Genomic DNA, 18,427 nt, shown 5'->3' on the forward strand with positions numbered 1-18,427 from the left:
ACAATTGCAGATGCAGAGACAGGCCAGAACAGTGCGTGCCTAAATCACTTTATTTCTAACACTGAATTCCATCTGACAAGTATATATTTTTCTCTCTTTCACCCCCTTGCTTTTTCTCTCTCTATATTTCACTAATTCACTCCAAAATCAAACCACCAACCTACAATACCTATAAAAATATAAATCCATCACTATCCATCCATCCATCCATCCATCCATCCATCCATCCATCCATCCATCCATCCATCCATCCATCCATCCATCCATCCATCCATGCCTATTCACCCCAACCAGTCCATTCTTCACTTTAACCATAAAAGTATCCAAACATCTACCGATCCTTCGATCTACGATCCATACCTACTCCTTCACATCAAACCATTTACCAACAATCTATCCAAACATCTGTCGATACTTCTATCCACCCATCCATCCATACCTACTCCTTCACATCAAATCATTTACCAACAATCTATCCAAACATCTGTCGATACTTCCCTCCCTCCATCTATCCACTCCCATCTACCCCTCAACATCCATCCATCCACCCACTAATCCATCCCTCCTCTCCTACCTGAGCATGCGGACAAGGGCGGGGACGCCCCCGGACTTGAAGATGGCGAGCAGGCCCTCTCTCTGGTGGGACAGGCTGTGGAGGACGCTGGCAGCACAACGGGCTGTCTCCATGTCTCCCGTGTTCTGCATGGCCCGCACCACCGCCGCCACCATCTGGGGGGACTGCATCAGCACCCGTCGAGACGCCTCTTTCCGCGTCAGCTGGTTCACGATCATGGCCGCCTTGTTGACCACCACCTGTGGGGAATGAGACGATGCCTAATTCTCCATTTCTGTGCATGCAAAATGGTGGCATTGGGTTGGGACCCATTGTTAGGTCTGCACATTTCTTTAGGGTCATGGCTTTAAGGCATAGCTGTATTCAAACGTTGCACTTCAGCAATTCATTGGTTCATTGAACATAGGCATTGATAACAAGATTCAGGAACAGACCACGCCTTGAGTTTGAACTGTGAGTAGAAGACAGAGAAGGACTAGGGTTCATCATGACTTTCAATCATAATCAGAACACGGCTTCAACACAAGCAATGTTGTACACTGAATCCTTTAAGGACAGCTGAAATGATGTTAAATGACAATATAAACCTATAGAGGATTTGTTTCTGGGGTAGTCCTAATCTGTGTCCAATCGAACTGGCTCAGTCACGACCTTGACAAGCAGCCACAGAGCGCTAGGAGCTAGTCAAGCATGGAACTGGAGCAATGCTAGTCAGTAGGACGGTGCTCAAGTGTGAGGAGGGACAGCACACAACAGTGACAGCGTCAATGTCACTATTAAGGACATAATGGTACTTCTATAGTACAAGAGATACAGTGCCTTCAGAAAATATTCATACCCCTTGACTTATTCCACATTTTGTTGTGTTATGGCCTGAATTAAACATTGATTAAATAAACATTTTTCTCACCTATCTACACACAATACCCCTTAATGACAAAGTGGAAACATGTTTTTAGAAATGTTTGCACATTTATTGAAAATGAAATACAGAAATATCTCATTTACATACTTTCTAGAAGCACCTTTGGCAGCAATTATAGCTGTGAGTCTTTCTGGGTAAGTCTCTAAGAGCTTTCCAAACCTGGAACGTGCAACATTTGCCCATTATTATTTTCAAAATTCTTCAAGCTCAAATTGGTTGTTGATCATGGTACTTAGACAACCATTTTCAGATCTTGCCATAGATTTAAATCAAAACTGTAACTCGGCCACTCAGGAACATTCACTGTCTTCTTGGTAAGCAACTCCAGTGTAGATTTGGCCTTGTGTTTTAGGTTATTGTCCTGATGAACTGTGAATTCATCTCCCAGTGTCTGGTGGAAGGCAGACTGAACCAGGTTTTACTTTAGGATTTTGCCTGTGCTTAGCGCCATTCTGTTTATTTTTTATCCTGAAAAACTCTCCAGTCCTTAACGATTACAAGCGTACCCATAACATGATGCAGTCACCACTATGCTTGAAAATATGGAGATTGGTACTCAGTAATGTGTTGTATTGGATTTGCCCCAAACATAACATTGACACATTTTTTGCAGTATTACTCTAGTGCCTTGTTGTAAACAGGATGCATGTTTTGGAATATTTGTATTCTGTATAGGCTCCCTTCTTTTCACTTTGTCAATTCGGTTAGTATTGTGGAGCAACTACAATGTTGTTGATCCATCCTCAGTTTTCTCTATCACAGCTATTAAACTCTGTAACTGTCACCATTGGCCTCATTGTGAAATCCGTGAGTGGACTTGGGCTGTTGCAGTGACCATGTTATCGCCACACAGGCAGTCATGAGTCGTGACCACAGTCAAATTCCATGTGACTGTTGAGTCACAGTAATCTCATTTTATGCCCTCTGGACATGCTTTGGTAGTACCCAATTTGCTAACTACCATCAGGACCTAATGGCCTGGTACTCAGGCCTCTATTTTCCCTCTAACCACTCTGACATCCATGAAAATGCTTGGAAAGAAACACATCAAATACTTATCATCAAATCAGTTGGCCTATCATACGTTAAAAGTCACCTCACTGTGATGATTAATACGAAGAGAGAAGTTCAACAGCAAGTTGAAACAGTGTTAACGTGGTTGTCGTGGATGCTGTTTCAAAGCCTAACGCAACGAAATGGACAGGTGATGATTCATTCGAAACACTCACGCATATTAAAGCTTATGCATAGGCTTATGAGCCCAAGCCAGAAAAAAAAAACGAAATTAAAATGATGATGGCTGTACAACACACAGCCTATTACGCATGGCAGAAAAACATTAAAAAAACACTGATTTAAGACGTCTTGGTATGTAATTGTTCTAGCCTACGCTCCAAAAGTAACCAAATTTGTGTAATGGCCTTTGAGTGTGGACTGTATTATTATACATACTGGATGGACTGGTTACCTTATGCTACTCTCCAAAATGTATATCCACGAGAGAACATATAGCCAGGCCTAGGCGATGCTGTTGGTTCATTGTTTGTGCAGGACGGCTTACAGTTAGCCTACAATTAGTGAATTTGTATTTGATTTTGAATAGCCTCGTAATAGGGATTTTTTTACAAATATTTTCATAATTAATTGAGAGTCACATTACCTTCAGCTATACAGAATATCTCACCACCATGCATTTCCATCCCCTCCTCTCCCTCCTTTATCCTTTCTTGGGCACGCAGACGGGCTGTCAACAGTTGTTTTGTTGCAAAAAGACGTTACTATTGATGTTCCCGAACAGATTTCGCTTGGTTTCCCAAATTAAGCACTGGGTAGCTGCAGGAACAAGGTTTGAGAGCCCATGGTATTTAGAGTTTGGGCGGAATATCTCCTGTCGGGCAGCGATAGCGTGCTCCTCAAACAGTGTTTGACGCGTGGAATGAAACAAGTGTTTTTATATTTATTTCACAGCTGCTCATATTAACCCTTGTGTGGTGTTCGGGTCCGTTGACCCATTTTCAATGTTTACTAAAAGAAAAATCATACAATGAATATTTTTTTCAACCAGAGATTCATTAGCCTTGGCTCATTTTCTGTGAAGAACATGTAAAAGAACACATTTTCATTGAGTGCACACTGTGCATCCCCCTACAAATGTGTATTACATATGTGGTGTTCGGGTCCACTGGACCCGAGGGTAATAAAAGTGTGTAAAAGTGTGTTTGTAGGTGAAAACAAGTAAAAATGTAAACAAAACGTTTTGCTGTGTGCCTTCACTCTGTCTTCCTCCTCCCTGAGCCTGCTGTTTCAACATAGCACCAAGAACCTGTCTGTCTTTCTCCCTGTCTCCCGCTTTTCTTGCACTCTTTACCCTTTGTAGTGTGTGAAACTACACAATGTCTTGCGAGTACCTGCACAATGTTATTACAATACATTATTTTTTCGATACACACTCTACCACAGCCAAGTGCAAATTGGGGGAGGGACACAACAAATAAATAGCTTTGCATGTGTGGCTCCTTACCACAATCAATCAGTATAACAAAAAGAATCTCTGCTCAGAGGGCCTTAGCCATTTGCTTTGCAGAGAGAGAAGCTAGTGTGGAAGAAACGTCTTCCACTTTGAAAGATGAAGTATTTTCAGAATATTATGTCTCTGTCAATTCGGAGTCTGACAGTGAGTTGGAAGAAGAGGATGAGATTGACCCTCAGCCAGCCCCAGGACCAGCCCGTCAGCAGCCAGCTCGCCAGCCCCAGGAATAGCACGTCAGCAACCAGCTCATCAGCAGCTTGCAGGCAGAGAAATATGGATGTAGAAAATAAATTGAATGGTCTTCTTGCCCAAGGAATGAGCCACCCGCATGGCTGCCAATGTGATACGGATGCAACCAAGGTCGACGCGGATGGCGGTTACTCATGGGCAGGACATAAAGTCTTCTTTTGAACTGTTCATCCCAGACACTATGTAGAAAATCATTCTGGACAGCACTAATTTGGAGGGAAGGCGTGTTTTTGGAGAGAGATGGAAGGAGATGAACCAACTCATTTACATGCATACTTTGGGGTTCTTATCCCTGCTGGTGATTTCAGATCCAATGGGGAATCAACAGAATCCCTGTGGGATGCAGAAACTGGCAGAGAACTTTTCCGTGCAACAATGTCTCTGGAAAACTTCCACATTATTTCCAGGATTATCCGCTTCGATAACCGAGACACCGGACCAGCTTGGCGGCAGAGAGACAAGCTAGCTGCAATCAGGTCAGTGTGGGACGAGTGGGTGGACCGCCTTCCCCTATTTTACAACCCTGGGTCCAACGTTACTGTTGATGAGCAGCTTATGCCATTTATGGGCCGCTGCCCCTTCAGGCAGTACATACCGTCTAAACCTGCAAAATATGGAATCAAGATCTGGGCTGCCTGTGATGCTGCTTCATCATATGCGTGGAACTTGCAAGTGTTTACGGGGAAGCCAGATGGAGGAGCCCCTGAGAAGAACCAAGGGATGCAGGTTGTCCTGGACGTGACACAGGGATTCCGTGCCCACAACATCACATGCGATAACTCATGAGTACGCTGCATAGGGATGGGAGAATCTGTGGCAAGGAACATAAAAAAACGGAAATCATAATTGATTACAATGCCACAAAAGGAGGGGTGGAAAATGTAGACAAGCTGGTGACTGGCTACAGCTGCAAAATAAGAACCCTACGCTGGCCACTTGTGATATTCAACGCGTTTGTCATCCAGATGGCATTGAACCCAGATTGGAACAGAGGGAAGCTCCAGAGGAGACGGCTTTTTCTCGAGGAGCTGGGCAAGGCATTGGTAAGACCTCAAATCCAGAGGAGGCAACATATCCCAAGGACCCCAGATTCTGCAGCGATTGTGAGGAGGATTCAGGAGGAGGATGCTGGTGCCCCATCCGCCCGACCTACAGAACCAACAACTCCAATACCGGACGTAAGTGTGAGTGATGTTGTTGCATTTGTGTGCGCCTGACTCTCTTACCTTGGCCTACTGTAACTATATAACGTATGCGACTGAGTGAGACGTTAGTACAATTCCTGAACTAAGTGTTTTCATCATTCTAGATTGCAGCCGGTAGCAACAAGAAGAAGCGCTGCGATGTGTGTGGACCCAAGGACAGGAAGACACAGAACACATGCAATAAATACATATGCAACACACACACATGAACACCACACAATTATAATAACATAGTCCTACAGTCGGCCAACTCATATTCCGTTCTTCTGAAATACATTTTCTTCGTATCATAATGTTTATTTAGAACTGACTAAAAAATAAATAATGGATGCGTTGTGATGGTGTATTTTAAATAGATGTATTAGACGCTTGTTAAATGTAGATGTTTCAAAGGCGAGCATCAGCAGCTTGTACGTGTGGAGGCCTAGAGATGCTAAACGTGTTGATGTTAATTAACGGTAAATTACCATGAGACCGGTAGTCTTTTGTGTGACAATAACGGGCTGACACATTTCATGATCGCCACAACCATAGGAAGGACGCCTGTTATCTTTGTAGTGACTGGGTATATTGATACACCATTCCAAAGTGTACTTAAAAACTTCACCATGCTCAAACGGATATTCAGTGTCTGCTTTTCCCTTGTCACTGTGGTTGAATCTGTGTTTGAAATTCACTGCTCTACTGAGGGACCTTGCAGATAATTGTATGTGTGGGGTACAGAGATGAGGTAGTCAATCAAAAATCATGACGAACACTATTATTGCACACAGAGTCCATGCAATTTATGTGACTTGTTAAGCACATTTTTACTCCTGAACTTATTTAGGCTTGCCATAGCAAAGTGGTTGAATACTTACTGACTGAAGACATTTCAGCTTTTCCCTAAAAAAATATATATATATATTTCTAAAAACATAATTCCTCTTTGACATTTTGGGGGTGTTATGTGTAGGACGGTGACAAAAAAAAAAGGCAATTTAATGAATTTTAAGTAAAGGGGTGTGAATAATTTCTGAAGACACTGTACATTAGATACACATAGTACACCCGTTTATCTTTGTCACGTCCTGACCTGATTTAGTGGGGACCTTAGTGAGGATTCCTAGGCCAAGGTCGGGGGCGAGGGTCGCCACTCAAAGGACGCTAAGGAGGGGGACAAAGACAAGGGTGGAGTGGTGGCCTCGTCCTCCACCGGAGCCGCCACCGCGGACAGATGCCCACCCAGACCCTCCCCTAGAGTTTTAAGGGTGTGCGTTCAGAGTCCGCACCTCAGGAGGGGGGTACTGTCACGTCCTGACCAGAGTTCTTATGTGTTTTGCTTGTTTTAGTGTTGGTCAGGACGTGAGCTGGGTGAGCATTCTATGTTGTGTATCTAGTTTGTCTGTTTCTGTGTTCAGCCTAATATGGTTCTCAATCAGAGGCAGCTGTCAATCGTTGTCCCTGATTGAGAATCATATATAGGTGGCTTGTTTTGTGTTGGGGATTGTGGGTGGTTGTCTTCTGTCTTTGTGTTCTGCACCAGATAGGACTGTTTTCGGTTTTCACATTTCTTGTTTTGTTGTTTGTAGTGTTCACGTATTCTTTATTAAATCATGTTGAACACTAGCCGCGCTGCGTTTTGGTCCTCTCCTTCATCCCAGGAAGAAAGCCGTTACAATCTTACAATAGTCACTGGCTGAATCATTTCCAAATCAGCCTATTTGTTTAAACAGTGTCCTAGAGTTTTATCAAAGATTGATCCCAGCAGGCAGCAAGAGGCGGTTGAGGGGGGGGGGGGGGGGGGGGCAAGGTCAACCATTGGAATGTCTTTAATCTAGAAATCAAAGACCATCTCTTCTATTTGATTAGCTGCATCACTAATTCATTAATACTGATTGAAGGTTCAGATAGATTTTTTAATAGGAGCACATTGGAAATAGTGTTGTTTAATACATTCATGTGTTAACAGCTGGGCTTTGTGAAAATGGGATTTATATCAAAGATAAGTTTTTTTGGAACTCTTAGAGGTTAGTTACCGCATCCTCATCGGCCAGCAGCTTGGTGAGCTCGGGCACGGCGCGAGTGGCCAGCTCGGCGTCATCCTGGTAGTTAATGAGGTGGACGATGGCGGTCTTGAGGAGCTGCGAGGGCTCAGTTAGCCGCTGGACGTTGGTCTGCTGACCGGGGTCAGTCTGAGTGGACAGCACCGCCTCGCCCTCCACCAGGGTCTCTGGGAACATGGCCGCTCTCACTCGCTGGGCCCGTGTCAGGGTGTACTGGGCCTCCATCTCTGATGGGAGAGAGGGATAAGAGAGGGATGAAAGAGGGAGGAAAAAGGGAGGAGGGGGAGATCATTGGATACGTGGATAGATATATCCATAGATAGTGTTTCAAACTAGTGATAGTTTTCAGAAGAAGAATCATGCCTATTTTAAGACATGAAGCCAGTCCAAACTGGCCTGTGTACGTATGTGATGGCGTATGAGCAAGTGAGTGAATCACAGCATGATTATGACATTGAATGAGTAAGTGTTGACCTATTTGTACAGACAGACAGAGAGATGTAGAGAGACTGAAAGAGAAGTAGAGCAAGGGGGAAAATTGGAATGAGAGAGAAAGGGAGGGATGGGAAGAGAGAGTGGGAAGTGGGAATGTGAGAGAAAGGGAGAGAGAGAGAGATAACTTATACCTGTAGGGTTTTCCACCAAGGTGGTGGTAATGGCATACTTCTTGGCGCTGTACTCTGTGCCCTCATCATCTCGCACGGTGGTGGCGCCTGATTGGATGCCGGAGTCGTGGGCATAGTACGTCTGCTGCCACTCGGCCACCTTCACTGACCCCTCTGCCTCGTTCACTGTGAGGAGAGAGAGAAGAGAGAGTGAAAGAAAGAGAGAGAAGAGAGAGAGAGGGAGAGAGAGAAGAGAGAGCGAAAGAAAGAGAGAGAAGAGAGAGAGAGGGAGAGAGAGAAGAAAGAGCGAAAGAAAGAGAGAGAAGAGAGAAGAGAGAGAGGGAGAGAGAGAAGAGAGAGCGAAAGAGAGAGAAGAGAGAGAAGAGAGAGAAGAGAGAGAGCGAGAGAGAGAGAGAGAGAGAGAGAGGGGACAGGTTGGAAGAGTGACATAGCGTCTAATTATCCCTTTTCACCATCCTAGACCCTGGATTAACCTTTTGACACAGTGGATATGTAAAACGGGCTATAAAAATTGTGTGATTGATTGACGGAGAGCAAGTGGTCAGTTGTCTCCCTCGGCACCATATTCAAACACTATATTTATGCTCAGCCACTCTGAAGGGACACTGAGTGGACGGTTGCTCGTGTGTTTCTAGGGTACAGCAACACCGTGCTCCAAACTTTGGTTCATCAAGAATGATTCTTAGCAGATTAAACGAAGCCAGCGAGTCTTTACCAAAATACTTACTTTGCATGGATATCATCACTGTCCACTCTCAAAACTGGCCTTTGGAGAGAACTTTCTGGAAGAAAGGAAGAAAGAGAAAGAGAGAACATTAGACCAGGAATCATGGCCCTTGCAGCGCCAGGGTTGTGGGTTGGTGTCACTACTGTAAGTCGCTCTGGATAAGGGCTTCTGCTAAATGTCATAAATGGAAAACGACCATCAGAAAGCTAATAAATCTGAAGAAAAACAAAAACGAATGCATCCAGAGCAACTATACATTACAATGCCCTTATTGCTGCGGGATAGCTCTAGTACAAACAATGGAGCATCTACTGTAATAACTCGTTGAAAAACAACTAGACGATTATCTGCCCGGTAACAACTGAAAAGTTCATAAAACGCCTTTGGCTGTTGATTTCTTTCATTGAGTCCAATGCTCCCATGTAAGTGAGGCACAACTAAACTAGATACTCCAAACCATGTAAAATGTCACATTAATGTTAATATAATATTAAGTGTCCCCATAAAATCTAACAAAGTTTGTGCAGCACGACAGTATGGACTGAGAGTGGCGTAAATGGGACAGACTCCATATCCCGTCCCTACGGTACAGCCCGGCCCAACTACTGCAGGGCGGGTGGGGGGGGGAAGAGAGACGGTGACATTTAAGAAGTGGTGAGCGTCACTCCCTGAAAAGGTTTCTCCTTTCCGTTCGCAGAACAATGCTTAATTCATGACTATAATTAGGCCAATGGTGGAGATGAGCGACAGAGGGAGGAGGCTGGCGGTGGTGTTGCAGAGAAATAATCCAACTGCATTACGGGAAAGAGCATTGTCCCCTGCTGTTTGTGACAAAAATTACCCAAGAGACATCAGAGAGCTTTTCTGCATGTTTGTCGCTGATGTAAATAGCTGCAAAGTACTCGCTGGAAGGCGCTTAATCAATTATTGACCCTAATTTTGGGTGGGAAATCTTGTTTTTCTTCTATCCTCTGAGCTAATCAATGTCTGAATTGGCCATTCTGCCAAATAGCTCAGATCTATTTGCTAACCACTTACTGAGCAGCATATAAAACAAAGTGATAAATGCATGAGTGAGTGATCTAGGCTACTTGGAATGTGTGGTTATGTGGAGCGCAATATGAGTGTGTCTGTGTGTGCGTGTGTGTGGTGTATGTCCACTGTCCATGTACAGTTGAAGTCAGAAGTTTACATACACTTAGGTTGGAGTCATGAAAACTCGTTTTTCAACCACTCCACAAATTTCTTGTTAACAAACTATAGTTTTGGCAAGTCGGTTAGGACATCTACTTTGTGCATGACATAAGTCATTTTTCCAACAATTGCTTACAGACAGATTATTTCACTTATAATTCACAGTATCACAATTCCAGTGGGTCAGAAGTTTACATACACTAAGTTGACTGTGCCTTTAAACAGCTTGGAAAATTCCATAAAATTATATCATGGCTTTAGAAGCTTCTGATAGGCTAATTGACATCATCATCACTGATGTCAGGAAGTTAAATCTTGGTCGCAAATGGGTCTTCCAAATGGACAATGACCCCAAGCATACTTCCAAAGTAAAATGGCTTAAGAACAACAAAGTCAAGGTATTGGAGTGGCCATCACAAAGCCCTTACCTCAATCCTATAGAAAATGTGTTTTCCAGAACTGAAAAAGCGTGTGCGAGCAAGGAGGCCTACAAACCTGACTCAGTTACACCAGCTCTGTCAGGAGGAATGAGCCAAAATTCATCCAACTTATTGTGGGAAGCTTGTGGAAGGCTACCTGAAACGTTTGACCCAAGTTAAACAATTTAAAAGGCAATGCTACCCAATACTAATTGAGTGTATGTAAACTTCTGACCCACTGGGAATGTGATGAAAGAAATAAAAGCTTAAATAAATCATTCTCTCTACTATCATGTACTGGTGATCCTAACTGACCTAAGACAGGGAATTTTTACTAGGATTAAATGTCAGGAATTGTGAAAAACTGAGTTTAAATGTATTTGGCTAAGGTGTATGTAAAACTTCCGACTTCAACTGTATGTGCATCTGATACTAATCTTGTTCGAAGCGAGATATCTAAAACTCATTATGCTAGCCTGTATATAAACCACATTTTCTCCATTCCGAATGAGAAATAGCTAACAAATGATGACAGATACACTCTCTTTAACTGAGCTTAAACTGACTGGAAGGCAGACGGAGAACAAAACAAATGAGCAAAGCGTAACTGCTTCTCTCCAGGCATGGAAAACGGCTCATACATTTCATCATCAACCCCTTCACAATGTAATGAAGTGTTCCGCGTGACTGACAGGTAGATGAAAGACCTCCAGTTTCCACACCAACCACACAATCACCCATAGAGCCAATGCTACTGAGTGAGGGCCTCGATCCGCACCCACACTTAGAGATAATGCAGCCTGTCTGTCTGACACAAAATGGCAGGGTGACATGAAAACAGAAGCATAACTCATAAAAAGCAGATTTGGACTGTCATAACAGGCTTTCAGAGAGCCATTTTATCAAGTTGACCGTTCGATGTTCACCTCAGCGGCACCTTGAGAGAAAAAAACCTGAATGTTAGTTCTCGATATAAAACATTTAGAAACGTCCACTAAGACAAACTGACAATTCTCTTTAGCACAAGGGTGTTTTTGACAGAAGCCGTCATTCTTAAAGTTTGTTTCTGCAATCTCTACGGACACGCCTTTTTCTCGCAACCTCTTTTTCCTATCTCTCTTTCTTCAATCCATCCCTCATGTTCTCTCTCCAAGGACACCTAATCTCTTTGCTCATTTTCAGCCACACCATTAAACTCTCTATGTTGTATTTTCTCAATCGTTCCTTCAACCCTCTGTTAAAAAAACTAAACTTTTCCTTCAAATGTTTTTTTTCTCCCTTTTTCCTCTTTCCAAACCTCTGTTCCTCTCTAAAGTCTCTTTCTAAAGTCACTCTCTCTCTCCCTCTCTCGTTCTCCATTTATTCTGGAGAAGATAAAAAAACAACTCCACCATTCTCTCACTGTCGTTGGGACACACACAAGGCTTCTGGGAAATAGCTTTTTTAATTCTTGTTGTTATGATGCCACGGAGCCTGTTTCCCACCAAGTCATTAATCAAACTGGCCATGGAGTGTCTCATGTCGATGCACGCACACACGCACACACACACGCACACACACACAAGCCCCAAGAGCCAGTTGGTCTAGTCAACGGTGGCCAGGGATAATATTTAGTTCATTAAAAAGCACTTAAAAACACTGGTGGAATTTAAAAATGGCTTTTTACAGAACTGCCTTGACATAATGAAATAATACACTGTTAGCATATTTCTCTTAGATGAACCTTCTTCATAAATGTTCATTCAGTTTATCTGAAGGCTTTGGTTTGCTTCAAAGGGCGAAACCTCCTCTGTTAACCCTGCTCTCTGATTTAGAAAGAGAAGGATATTTTTATTTCCTTTTACATTAGAATACAACTGCGATACTACTTAAAGTAGGCTATACACACGTACTGCTGGGTTTAATCTTGGTCAGTTACTTTGAAGAGTATTACTGTAAGTGTGTGTGTATACGTGTGTATCCTCATAGGTCAAGGACAGAAATAACCAGGGCAGGAAAGAGCAGAAGAGGAAATTCCTGTTTTCTGTCCATTGTCCCAGTGAAGGTCATGATTATATTCATATAATCTCTTTTTCTCTTTCCTTTTCTCTATATCCCATTCTTTATTTCACCTTTACAAGTCCCCTGCTTGCTTTCTCAATAATTCTTTGCTTCTCTCCTTGTATGTTTCTACTTCTCTCTTGTATTCATCTCACATATCAATTTCTCTCTTTCTCTCTTTCACTCACACACACAGTACATCAAGGCTGCTGTTGCGCCAGGGCTCTCAGGCGCAGGAAGGATGTTTTTGGACGGCGCACAGCTGAACAATGACACACCAGCAGATCTGCCTTCTTCTATTTGACCTCAAGGGTCTGTGCAAGTTTGGCAGTCTGCGTTTGTGTGTGCGTTTGTAAGTCGTAGGGCAACAGGTTGTGTGTGATGTGTTTGTGTGTGTGTAAGACGTATTGATGTTGATGACACACAAATGTATTGATGACTGACTCACGGGTCCTTGGTACTTATACTACACTGTGGATCAAAATGTGTGTGGGTGACTGATAGTGAGTGTGTGTGTGTGGGTGCAGACAAGGTCAACGGTCACCCCGTCTCCATGACTGACTCATCTCCGGGATCTGATAATGAGATGACAGTCTTTCTCTCTCTCTCTAACTCTCTAATCGCTATACACACCGGGCCATGCAGATGAAAGCAGCGGCCGTTTATTTGGCATCACATTCGGCAGCAGACACGCCATGTTTGCCAAACTCCTGGAGTGGATCTGATGACACCGTCCCTCCCCCCCGCCGGTCGCCCTCCAATTACAAACCCGGACAGTGTTCCCAACTTTCCTTCCCCCCATACCTGTGCTACTGATCTCAGACCTGTGAAAAGCTACTGCTGTTGCTGTTGTTAATTCTATTTCTATGTTGTTGCTCCCCAGGGCAAGCACTACGCTTTTGGGGGCCTTAAGTGAAAAATTGTTTCCCCTCCACCTTGCAGGAAATCATTTTAGTGGCCCAACTCTTGACGGTGCAGTGAAAAAAAATGTTTTAAGAGTTCATCTCCTGCAATTCTACACATTTTGCCATGGAGTGTAGAGCAAATTTTTCCATTTGATAACTAATTTCATTCAATTATGCTCATTTTAACATTGGGAGGAGATAAAAGTGTGCAGTTCTACAACACATTTCCTGCAATTCTACACATTTTGCCATGACTTAAGCCATGTAATGCTATCTGAGAGAGAGTGACTAACAAAATCAATGGGGGCCCCCTGGAGGTCAGGGCCCCTGGGCACGTGCCCTACATGACCAGTCGATAATTCGACCATGATCAGTACACGTTTAGATAGCTGGCTTGACTAACTTACCAATCAAAAAAATCTTAGCTGACATGGGCTAATTGAGTGACTATCAGTGACTGACATCACAAGAGAAAAACTGCTGATGCAAAACCAAATTTAGAAACTGCACCTTGTGTATTCTACTATTCTTACTCTGAATAGTAAGTTGAGACCCCGACTGAGTCCCCCCCCCCCCCAAAAAAAAGTGTGGGAACCTAAGCGGTCGCTTATGCCGCTTATGCCCAGGGATGGCCCTGTTGTTCCCTCCACAATGCTCTCCCACTGTCCCTAGACCTGTGAAAAGGTGCTGCTGCTGCTGTTATTCTAAGCTCACTGACACTCTCCCACTGTTCTCAGACCTTTGAAAAGGTGCTAGTGCTGCTCCTGTTGTTGTGCCCTCCCAGTTGCTCTATTCACCCACTGTTCCTAGACCTGTGAGGAGCTGACTGCATGTTAAGTAGTGATCCCTTGTTTGGTGACTGACAGTAACACGTTGTACTTTGATAGGTCAGGCTGACCTACGTATTTCCAGTGGAGACACAACCAGCACACTGAGCTCCAGAGAAACCATCACACTGAGCTGCAAATGAGTTTGGAGAGTGGACGCTGTGCAGAGTTCTGCTTTTGTCCTCCCAACCTAAATAATTCAAGTGTTTACAACACCCTTCTGTCACCATCACCCTGACAGCAGCTCAAATGTCACTTAAAGGGATAGATCAGGTCAAATTTATATTTGAGTCGAATTACCATTACCTGAGTTGTCTGAAGGCCATGGTGACAGAATCCACAAGAATCCATTAGTTACTTCTGCCACGGCGACGAGTTAGCACCTTGTGTATTCTAGAGAAACCATCACACTGAGCTCGAGAGAAACCATCACACTGAGCTGCAAATTAATTTGGAGCGTGGGTGCTGTGCAGAGTTCTGCTTTTGTCCTTCCAACTTTGTCAAAATTCATGAATGTAAACAGCCAAAAGGATGTTAGCAATGCTGCACTACAAGCCCAAACTTCCTCAAAAACACTTAAAACGACTATTTTTTGCAGTATTAAGCGAATATTCCAATGCTCTGATAGTTCAATTAATCCACTGCTGAGTTTGTTCACAGCCCTGGTAATCAATCTGTGAGTGCCCAAAGGAATACAATAACTTTATTGTACATTTTACAGCAAAGAACAGAAAAAGATGCGTCGGTGCGACTACATGAGTAAAAAGTTCCAGTTTAAAGTGTAAAATGTTGGTCCCATGTTTCATGAGCTGAAATAAAAGATCCCAGAAATGTTCCATACGCACAACAAGCTTTTTTCTCTCATATTTTGTGCACAAATTTGCTTACATCCCTGTTAGTGAGCATTTCTCCATTGCCTAGATAATCCATCCACCTGACACATGTGGCATATCAAGAAGCTGATTGAACAGCATGATCATTAAACAGGTGCATCTTGTGCTGGGGACAATAAAAGGCCACTCTAAAAGTTGCAGTTTTGTCACACAACACAATACCACAGATGTCTCAAGTTTTGAGGGAATGTGTTCCTCATCAATCTACACAACATTTTTTTGCACATGTATAAAAAAAAAATATATATCACATTTACATAAGAATTCAGACCCTTTACTCAGTACTTTGTTGAAGCATCTTTGGCAACAATTAACAGCATCAAATCTTCTTGGGTATGATGCTACACGCTTGGCACACCTGTATTTGGGGAGTTTCTCCCATTCTTCTCTGCAGATCCTCTCAAGCTCTGTCAGGTTGGATGGTTGGATGCACAGCTATTTTCAGGTCTCTCCAGAGATGTTCGATTGGGTTCAAGTCTGGGCTCTGGCTGGGCCACTCAAGGACATTCAGAGACTTGTCCAGAAGCCAGTCCTGTGTTGTCTTGGCTGTGTGCTTAGGGCAGTTGTCCTGTTGGAAAGTGAACCTTCACCCCAGTCTGAGGTCCTGAGCGCTCTTGAGCAGTTTTTCATCAAGGATCTCTCTGTACTTTGCTCCGTTCATCTTTCCCTCGATTCTGACTAGTCTCCCAGTCCCTGCCGATGAAAAACATCCCCACAGCATGATGCTGCCACCACCATGCTTCACCGTAGGGATGGTGCCAGGTTTCCTCCAGACGTGACGCTTGGCATTCTGGCCAAAGAGTTTAATCTTGAATTCATCAGACCAGACAATCTTGTTTCTCATGGACTGAGAGTCTTTAGGTGCCTTTTGGCAAAATCCAAGTGGGCTGTCATGTGCCTTTTACTGAGGAGTGGCTTCAGTCTGGCCACTCTACCATAAAGGCCTTATTGGTGGAGTGCTGCAGAGATGGTTGTCCTTCTGGAAGGTTCTCCCATCTCCACAGAGAAACTCTGGAGCTCTGACAGAGTGACCATAAGATTCTTGGTCACCACCCTGACCAAGGCCCTTCTCCACCATTTGCTCAGGCCAGGTCTAGGAAGAGTCTGTGGTTCCAAATTTCTTCCATTTAAGAATGATGGAGGCCACTGTGTTTTGGGGGACATTCAATGCTGCAGAAATGTTTTGATACCCTTCCCCAGATCTATGCCTCGACACAATCCTGTCTCTGAGTACTACGGACAATTCCTTCGACCTCATTGCTTGGTTTTGCTCTGACATGCACAGTCAACTGTGGGACCTCAAAGGTGTGTGCCTTTACAAATCATGTCCAATCAATTTGATTTACCACAGGTGGACGCCAATCAAGTTGTAAAAACATCTCTAGGATGATCAATGGAAACAGGATGCACCTGAGCTCAATTTCGAGTCTCATGGGAAAGGGTCCGAATATTTATGTAAATAAGGTATTTCTGTTTTTTATTAATTTTTTAAAATTTGAAAACATTTCTAAAAACCTTTTTTCGCTTTGTCATTATGGGGTATTGTGTGTAAATTGATGAGGAAAATGTTTTATTTAATCCATTTTAGAATAAGGCTGAATACTTTCCGAATGCACTGTACATGCAACTTCTTCTATCAGAATACAAAGATTGCATTGACAAGACAGGTCGCATTGTAGTCTGACTTCGTTCAGATCTGGCTGTCCACCTCAGGTGGTGGTCAGGGATATATTGTGTGCCAATTTCTCCTCAGTCTAGCGCATATCGTGGGTGACGTCATCAAGACTCTGCCCACAAGTCTCCAGAAAACTTGTGCTTTGGGAACAAGAGACACCTTTAAAATGTTTGAGGAAATACGTTCCAAGCATGTAAAGGCATGTGTTTGCAATCCTTTTAGCTTTGCTTGCTAGCTAGCTACAGAGGTTAGCTGGCTAGTTAGTTACAGTAGTTAGCTAGCTACAAGTTGGTGTTGTGTTATTTTCATATTTAGCCTATTCCACCATTTGCAGAATGCATATTGGGCATTTGAATATAGCATGGGAAAAGGGAATCCGGGCACAATGTGGACATCGTGGACACATTTACAGTTGAAGTCGGAAGTTTAGATAACTTAGGTTGGAGTCATTAAAACTCGTTTTTCAACCACTCCACAAATTTCTTGTTAACAAACTATAGTTTGGGCAAGTCGGTTAGGACATCTACTTTGTTCATGACACAAGTCATTTTTCCAACTTTTTTTTTACAGACAGATTATTTGACTTATAATTCACAGTATCACAATTCCAGTGGGTCAGAAGTTGACTAAGTTGACTGTGCCTTTAAACAGCTTGGAAAATTCCAGAAAATTATGTCATGGCTTTAGAAGCTTCTGATAGGCCAATTGACATAATTTGAGTTAATTGGAGGTGTACCTGTGTACCTGATGTATTTCAAGGCCTACCTTCAAACTCAGTATCTCTTTGCTTGACATCATAGGAAAATCAAAAGAAATCAGCCAAGACCTCAGAAAAAAAATTGTAGACCTCCACAAGTCTGGTTCATCCTTGGGAGCAATTTCCAAACGCCTGAAGGTACCACGTTCATCTGTACAAACAATAGTACGCAAGTATAAACATCATGGGACCACACAGCCGTCATACTGCTCAGGAAGGAGACGCGTTCTGTCTCCTAGAGATGAACATACTTTGGTGTGAAAAGTGCAAATCCCAGAACAGCAAAGGACCTTGTGAAGATGCTGGAGGAAACAGGTACAAAAGTATCTCTATACACAGTAAAACAAGTCCTATATTGCCATAACCTGAAAAGCTGCTCAGCAAGGAAGAAGCCACTGCTCCAAAACCGCAATAAAAAGCCAGACTATGGTTTGCAACTGCACATAGGGACCAAAGATCGTACTTTTTTGAGAAATGTCCTCTGGTCTGATGAAACAAAAATAGAACTGTTTGGCAAAAATGACCATCGTTATGTTTGGAGGAAAAAGGAGGAGGCTTGCAAGCCGAAGTACACCATCCCAACCGTGAAGCACGGGGATGGCAGCATCATGTTGTGGGGGTGCTTTGCTGAAGGAGGGACTTGTACACTTCACAAAATAGAAGGCATCATGAGGTAGGAAAATTATGTGGATAAATTGAAGCAACATCTCAAGACATCAGTTAGGAAGTTAAAGCTTTGTCGCAAATGGGTTTTCCAAATAGACAATGACCCAAGCATACTTCCAAAGTTGTGGCAAAAATGGCTTAAGGACAACAAAGTCAAGGTATTGGAGTGG

The 18,427-nt window shown here is 43.3% G+C and overlaps 1 protein-coding gene across 2 annotated transcripts in view; it reads right to left on the reverse strand.

The window, feature by feature from the left end:
- The window catches only part of LOC120034237 (junction plakoglobin-like), a 71,437-nt gene that overhangs the window by 14,494 nt on the left and 38,516 nt on the right, over positions 1-18,427 (reverse strand). For both annotated transcript variants that reach the window (XM_038980719.1, XM_038980720.1), the window contains exons 2-5: positions 8,882-8,936; positions 8,155-8,319; positions 7,502-7,755; positions 575-813 (exon numbers count right to left, since the gene is read on the reverse strand). In XM_038980719.1, the coding sequence (XP_038836647.1) occupies positions 575-813; positions 7,502-7,755; positions 8,155-8,319; positions 8,882-8,897 (674 nt within the window). In that variant the 5' untranslated portion in view covers positions 8,898-8,936. The remainder of the gene's footprint in view (positions 1-574; positions 814-7,501; positions 7,756-8,154; positions 8,320-8,881; positions 8,937-18,427) is intronic.

The sequence above is a fragment of the Salvelinus namaycush genome, chromosome 41 (assembly GCF_016432855.1).
Source record: "Salvelinus namaycush isolate Seneca chromosome 41, SaNama_1.0, whole genome shotgun sequence".
NCBI lineage: Eukaryota > Metazoa > Chordata > Actinopteri > Salmoniformes > Salmonidae > Salvelinus > Salvelinus namaycush.